General features: G+C 43.4%; 1 protein-coding gene across 1 annotated transcript in view; it reads left to right on the top strand.

Moving 5' to 3' along the window:
• Positions 1–6: 6 nt before the first annotated feature.
• Positions 7–7,851, top strand: part of LOC115107657 (midasin-like) — a 65,988-nt gene continuing 58,143 nt past the window's right edge. The window contains 9 exon segments of the mRNA XM_029631149.2: positions 7–298; positions 645–871; positions 1,164–1,388; positions 1,595–1,702; positions 1,908–2,100; positions 2,354–2,563; positions 6,512–6,643; positions 6,768–6,871; positions 6,962–7,076. Of these exon segments, the coding sequence (XP_029487009.2) occupies positions 203–298; positions 645–871; positions 1,164–1,388; positions 1,595–1,702; positions 1,908–2,100; positions 2,354–2,563; positions 6,512–6,643; positions 6,768–6,871; positions 6,962–7,076 (1,410 nt within the window). The 5' untranslated portion in view covers positions 7–202.

Genomic DNA, 7,851 nt, shown 5'->3' with positions numbered 1-7,851 from the left:
TTTCTGATTTACTCACATGTGGACTGGATTTTAACAGTGACGGGAACGTGCTTACTGTGTTGTGATACAATCTAGACAGACAGACAAGCAAGTGATGCACCTCACGATTTGGTCAACGAAGAATATAACAACACATTACAGTCTTTATCGATTATCGCAAATTTCGCTGTGCATCTCTCTTGCCTAAACGACAAATGGTACGATGGAAAATTTAGAATTGAGCCTGTCATCACTGGGTACCATATCCAGACATATTGACAAAAGTCACAACGAACTCAGCAAGTATTTAGCAAAACAGGTAAGATACATTTATCCGTATGTGTTATAAACACAATAGTGTGTAATATGTTTGTTTTGACCTATTGATAAGTGATGCACCCTATATGTGCACGTGCATATTCCACCCTCTTAAATATGCATTTGTCTATTTACAATCCAAACAATTGCACTGCACCTACACCCCCATCTTAATAAATGCAAACGTGACCTAATTACAATTTTGCTCAGAACGCTATTTACATGACATTGATGGATCTCCCTTCAGATTGGAGACATAGCCCACCCATGCCTATAGTTGCCTGGCATGTCCTAATGAATTCAAATGTCAATCTTGACTTACCCCTGATATGTCTTTCTGTCTGTAGATATGGAGCCAGCAGGACAGACAGTGCATTCTGGCTTGTTTGGCTCAGCTTCTGTTGGAGAAGGACTATACTCTGCTTCTCGCCCGCCACCTCCGGCCCCTGATCCTTGACCTGCTGGAGAGGAACGCAGAGAGGATTAAAGCAGATGGCAGGATCAACCATGATCTCCACGAGCGCCTGTGTGTGGCGCTTAGCAAACTCCTCGGTGTCAGTCCCGATGCACAGGCGTAAGTAGTGAACCCTGCATGATCACTGATCATTAGACATGATGGAAAAACTCTTCATAAACACTAGCTAGTTTTTCCATTCTCTTCTAAGGGCTTGAAGTGCCATGAAAAAACTGCCAATACTCACTTTATATTTTACTCTGTCAGGGTTTGTATTTTCGAGGATTATTATTAGTATTCTATGAGAAAGGCCAGTATTCAAGCAGTAGAAAATCATCTCTACTACCGAACAGCACTGGCCCACATCAACCACTACTTCTAATAACCTCTGTTGCACTTTCCTCACTGTCAGGTTTGCTGCGAGGTACTTCAATGATGCCCCTCCAGTGTTCCAGAGGCTCTTCTTCACCAGTGAAGAGTCCTCGTCTGTCCAGTACGGCCCCAGGAGGATGAAACTGCGGGACTTGATGGGCGCTACTCTCCGCTTCCTCCAGAGTGACTGTACCAAGTTCCGAGTCCTCTGGGACTGGAGTGCCTGCGTGTCTCAGCTACTCACCAGCGACGTCATGGTTCGAGGGTGTGTATCTACCTTGTCTACCATTCCCTCAGTATCTATTCTCTCTCAGGCCCTACGACAGACTAGCGTCCTGTCCAGAAGTGTACTTGTACATCAAGCTGCCTCGCGCTACAGAAACGGGCTGGATGCTTTGATTGATGTTTTTACAGCTGTCTGTATTCATATGAAGTCAAGCTTAGTGATCTTCTGGATTCTTTCCCGTTTAGTTACACTGCCCAGTGTCTGGCTCTGGTGTCTCACATGACTGATAATCAGAAAACCATCTTCTTGAGAAAGGTGCTGTCGAGTGATGAGATTCTGCACATGAAGATAAAGTATGTGCATTTCTATTGGACTGATTTTGAACACTGTTGAAGATTGGTGGACGTTGATTGAGATGGATGAATAAAGTTTTTTTGCATGTTATTATAATGGACACATTGTGAACTCAAATGTAGACTTGCATGTCTTCACAGATTGCAGATATGAATACAATGTTCAGTTTATAACCTTTGCTTTTATCGGCTTATAAACACACAGGTCACTGGAGGAGACTCAGCAGTTGGAGGTAGAGAAGGCCCTGGTGCTTGCTAACCAGGGCACTGTAATGTGGCGCCAGGAGAAGGTGAACAAGTTCACACGGGGCCAGGTGGTGTCAGAGGACCTGTCCCAGACCGTGGTGGCTGTCTGTGGGGTGGTGTTACCTAGGATCGCCCCAAAACAGACAGAGCAGGTAAGACTTCCTATCCTGGTCCCAGATCTGTTTGTGCTTTTGCCTACTCCATTGTTATTGGCAAGCTATTTGGCATGGCAATTCCATTAGTAGTTGGCAGGAGAGCAGAAACAGACTGGTAGCCAGTCTAACGACTTCCTGCTTAGATTTAGAGATTGATTGTTTGTGAAAGACTATGGAATATATGGTTCAAACTACATCAGTGGTGTTGATTTGATAGGTGGCATTACATTTGTTCTCTTACTAACTCTAGGGTAACCTAAAACATCTGGTGCTAGTGGACTCAACCTGCCGCAACCTGCGGAGACTGGCCATGGCCGTGGCATCCCAGAAGGCTGTTCTTTTGGAAGGGCCCATTGGATGTGGTAAAACAGCCCTGGTGGAATTCTTGGCTGCAGTGACCGGACATACCAAAACACCAGAGATTCTGAAAGTTCAACTTGGGGATCAAACTGACAGCAAAGTAAGTGCAGTGATCCAATGTAGCAATCTATAAAATATACAGTACCAGTCAAAAGTTTACACATTCAGTTGAAGTCGGAAGGTTACATACACTTAGGTTGGAGTCATTAAAACTTGTTTTTCAACCACTCCACAAATTTCTTGTTAACAAACTATAGTTTTGGCAAGTCGGTTAGGACATCTACTTTGTGCATTACACAAGTAATTTTTCCAACAATTGTTTACAGACAGATTATTTCACTTATATTTCATTGTATCAAAATTCCAGTGGGTCAGAAGTTTACATACGCTAAGTTGACTGTGTCTTGAAACATCTTGGAAATGGCTTTCGAAACTTCTGATAGGCTAATTGACATAATGTGAGTCAATTGGAGGTGTACCTGTGGATGTATTTCAAGGCCTACCTTCAAACTCAGTGCCTCTTTGCTTGACATCATGGGAAAATCAAAAGCAATCAGCCAAGACCTCAGAAAAAATGTTGTAGACCTCCACAAGTCTGGTTCATCCTTGGGAGAAATGTCCAAATGCCTGAAGGTACCACGTTCATCTGTACAAACAATAGTATGCAAGTATAAACACCATGGGACCACGCTGCCGTCATACCACTCAGGAAGGATACGCGTTCTGTCTCCTAGAGATGTACGTACTTTGGTGCCAAAAGTGCAAATGAATCCCAGAACAACAGCAAAGGACCATGTGAAGATGCTGGCGGAAACAGGTACAAAAGTATCTATGTCCACAGTAAAACGAGTCCTATATCGATATAACCTGAAAGGGCGCTCAGCAAGGAAGAAGCCACTGCTTCAAAACCACCAGAAAAAAAGCCAGACTACGGTTTGCAACTATATATAGGGACAAATATCGTACTTTTTGGAGAAATGTCCTCTGGTCTGATGAAACAAAAATGGAACTGTTTGGCCGTAATGACCATTGTTACGTTTGGAGGAAAAAGGGGGAGGCTTGCATCCCGAAGAACACCATCCCAAACGTGAAGCACTGGGATGGCAGCATCATGTTGTGGGGGTGCTTTGCTGCAGGAGGGGCAGAACTGAAGAAGTGTGTGTGTGAGCAAGGAGGCCTACAAACCTGACTCCATTACACCAGATCTGTCAGGAGGAATGGGCCAAAATTCACCCAACTTATTGTGGGAAGGCTACCCAAAATGTTTGACCCAAGTTGAACAATTTAACGGCAATGCTACCAAATACTAATTGAGTGTATGTAAACTTCTGACCCACTGGGAATGTGATGAAAGAATTTTAATAGCTTAAATAAATCATTCTCTCTACTATTATTCTGACATTTCACATTCTTAAAATAAAGTGGTGATCCTAATTGACCTAAGACAGGGAATTCTTACTCTGATTAAATGTCAGGAATTGTTTAGATGCATTTGGTTAAGGTGTATGTAAACTTTCGACTTCAACTGTACCTACTCATTCAATTGTTTTTCTTTATCTTTACTGTTTTCTACATTGTAGAATAATAGTGAAGACATTAAAACTATGAAATAACACGTGGAATCATAAAATTTTAAAAACCTTTTATCTAGGCAAATCAGTTAAGATCAAATTTTCAATGATGTTCTAGGAACAGTGGGTTAACTGCCTTTTTCAGGGGCAGAACAACAGATTTTACCTTGTCTGCTCGGGGATATGATCTAGCAACCTTTCGGTTACTGGCCCAGTGCTCTTACCACTTGGCTACCTGCCGCCCTTTGCCTTGATGACAGCTTTGCACACTTTTGGCATTATCTCAACTAGCTTCATGAGGTGCATTTCAATTAACATGTGTACTTTTTTAAATAATTGATTTTCTGCTTAATGCGTTTGAGCCAATCAGTTTTTGTGGCACGGTAGGGGTGCTATACAGAATATATCCCTATTTAGTAAAAGACCATGTCCATATTATGGCAAGAGCAGCTCAAATAAACAATAAACAAAGCAAAATAACAGTCCATCATTACTTTAAGACATGCAGGTCAGTTAATCCGGAACATTTCAAGAACTTTTCAAGTTTCTTCAAGCGCAGTCGCAAAAACCATCAAGCTCTATGATAAAACTGGATCTCATGAGGACTGCCACAGGAAAGGAAGACCCAGAGTTATCTCTGCTGCAGAGGACTCTACTCAGCAAACTGGATGCAGTTTATCACAGTGCCATCCGTTTTGTTACTAAAGCACCTTATACCACCCACCACTGCGACCTGTATGCTCTAGTCGGCTGGCCCTCGCTACATATTCATCGCCAGACCCACTGGCTCCAGGTCATTTACAAGTCCATGCTAGGTAAAGCTCTGCCTTATCTCAGTTCACTGGTCGCGATGGCAACACCCACCCATAGCACGCGCTCCAGCAGGTGTATCTCACTGATCATCCCTAAAGCCAACACCTCATTTGGCCGCCTTTCGTTCCAGTTCTCTGCTGCCTGTGACTGGAACGAATTGCAAAAATCGCTGAAGTTGGAGACTTTTATCTCCCTCACCAACTTCCAACATCTGCTATCTGAGCAGCTAACCAATCGCTGCAGCTGTACATAGTCTATCGGTAAATAGCCCACCCAGTTTTACCTACCTCATCCCCATACTGTTTATATTTATTTACTTTTCTGCTCTTTTGCACACCAATATCTCTACCTGTACATGACCATCTGATCATTTATCACTCCAGTGTTAATCTGCAAAATTGTAATTATTCGCCTACCTCATGCCTTTTGCACACAATGTATATGGATTCTCTTTTTTTTCTACTGTGTTATTGACTTGTTAATTGTTTACTCCATGTGTAACTCTGTGTTGTCTGTTCACACTGCTATGCTTTATCTTGGCCAGGTCGCAGTTGCAAATGAGAACTTGTTCTCAACTAGCCTACCTGGTTAAATAAAGGTGAAATAAAAAAATAAAAATAAGTTCATTAGAGTTAACTGCCTCAGAAATTGCGGCCCAAATACATACTTCAGAGTTCAAGTAACAGACAAATCTCAACATCAAATGTTCGGAGGAGACTGCGTGAATCAGGACTTCATGGTCAAATTGCTGCAAAGAAACCATGACTAAAGGACACCAATAAGAAGAAGAGACTTGGTTGGGCCAAAAAACACCAGCAATGGACATTACACCAATGGAAATCTGTACTTTTGGTCTGAGTCCAAACTTGAAATTTTTGGTTCCAACCACTGTGTCTTTGTGAGACGCAGAGTAGGTGAATGGATGATCTCTGCATGTGTGGTTCCCACCGTGAAGCATGGAGGAGGTGGTGTGGGGGTGCTTTGCTGGTGACACTGTCAGAGATTTATTTAGAATTGAAGGCACACTTAACCACATCATTCTGCATCGATACGCCATCCCATCTGGTTTGCGCTTCGTGGGACTTTCATTTGTTTTCAACAGGACAATGACCCAACACACCTCCAGGCTGTGTAAGGGCTATTTGACCAAGAAGGAGAGTGCTGGAGTGCTGCATCAGATGACCTGGCCTCCACAATCACCTAACCTCAACTCAACTGAGACTGTTTGGGATGAGTTGGACCGCAGAGTGAAAGAAAAGCAGCCAGCCAAGTGCTCAGCATATGTGGGAACTCCTTCAAGACTTTTTTGGAAAAGCATTCCAGTTGAAGCTGGTTGAGAGAATGCCAAGTGTGTGTAAAGCTGTCATCAAGGCAAAGGGTGGCTGCTTTGAAGAATCTCATACAATATATTTTGATTTGTTTAACACTTTATTGGTTACTAGATGATTCCATTTGAATTATTTCATAGTTTTGATGTCTTCACTATTATTCTACTATCTAGAAAATAGTTTAAAAAAAGAAACCCTTGAATGACTAGGTGTGTCCAAACTTTTGACTGGTACTTTATATTTTTTTCTGGAACTCTAGTGTCGTCCTCTGAGCGCATTCTACTGTTTTTGAACGGTTGATAGGAATGATCTAATCTCTTTGCTGCTTTATTGCAGATGTTGCTTGGGATGTATCGCTGTACTGATATCCCAGGGAAGTTTGTATGGCAGCCAGGTTCCCTGACACAGGCTGTCTCTAAAGGACATTGGATCCTGTTGGAGGACATTGACCATGCTCCTCTGGACGTGGTGGGTTTTTGCACAGCTGAATCACGCATGGAATTACATGAAGTGACCGGTTAATGTAGTTATTACTGTAGTAGTAGGTTCAAGGCTACAAGGTATTTTATCAAATGAGTTGTATGCCTTGCAGATATCTGTACTCCTTCCCTTGATGGAGAATAAACAGCTGATGATCCCAGGACGGGAGGACTGCATTGAAGTGGCTCCAGGCTTTCAATTCTTTGCTACGAGAAGGTAAGAATGTCATGTGGCCCACGTGTGACCCAATGAATATCATCCTCCTTTTACACAGAAAATAACTGTGATGTTTGTGTGTATCTGTAGAATGTTCCACAGTGCCGGAGGCTGGTACAGGCCACAGAACACCCACGCAGCTCTCTTGGACAAGTACTGGACTAAACTACAGATTGGAAACATGGCACGAGAGGAACTGAAGAAGGTGAGACGACTGAGGACATGATCCAATGGAGTCCACATCAATTCCCTGTGGTCTATAAAATGGCCAGTGTATCCTCTGTTTCAAGTGTGTTTTTTTGCTAGTATGATGTAGTACAGAATCCTAATCGCACTGTACTTTATGACCAGTTTTATCTTACAAATGAAGTTCCTGAAGCGTGTTGTTCTTTGCCTTTGGAAACTTTTTACATTTACATTTAAGTCATTTAGCAGACGCTCTTATCCAGAGCGACTTACAAATTGGTGCGTTCACCTTAAGACATCCAGTGGAACAGCCACTTTACAATAGTGCATCTAAATCTTTTAAGGGGGGTGAGAAGGATTACTTTATCCTATCCTAGGTATTCCTGAAAGAAGTGGGGTTTCAGGTGTCTCCGGAAGGTGGTGATTGACTCCGCTGTCCTGGCGTCGTGAGGGAGTTTGTTCCACCATTGGGGGGCCAGAGCAGCGAACAGTTTTGACTGGGCTGCGCGGGAACTGTACTTCCTCAGTGGTAGGGAGGCGAGCAGGCCAGAGGTGGATGAACGCAGTGCCCTTGTTTGGGTGTAGGGCCTGATCAGAGCCTGGAGGTACTGAGGTGCCGTTCCCCTCACAGCTCCGTAGGCAAGCACCATGGTCTTGTAGCGGATGCGAGCTTCAACTGGAAGCCAGTGGAGAGAGCGGAGGAGCGGGGTGACGTGAGAGAACTTGGGAAGGTTGAACACCAGACTGGCTGCGGCGTTCTGGATGAGTTGTAGGGGTTTAATGGCACAGGCAGG

This window comes from Oncorhynchus nerka, linkage group LG24 (assembly GCF_034236695.1).
Source record: "Oncorhynchus nerka isolate Pitt River linkage group LG24, Oner_Uvic_2.0, whole genome shotgun sequence".
NCBI lineage: Eukaryota > Metazoa > Chordata > Actinopteri > Salmoniformes > Salmonidae > Oncorhynchus > Oncorhynchus nerka.
Note: the sequence above shows the minus strand (reverse complement) of the source record. Positions and strands in the feature narration are given on the sequence as shown.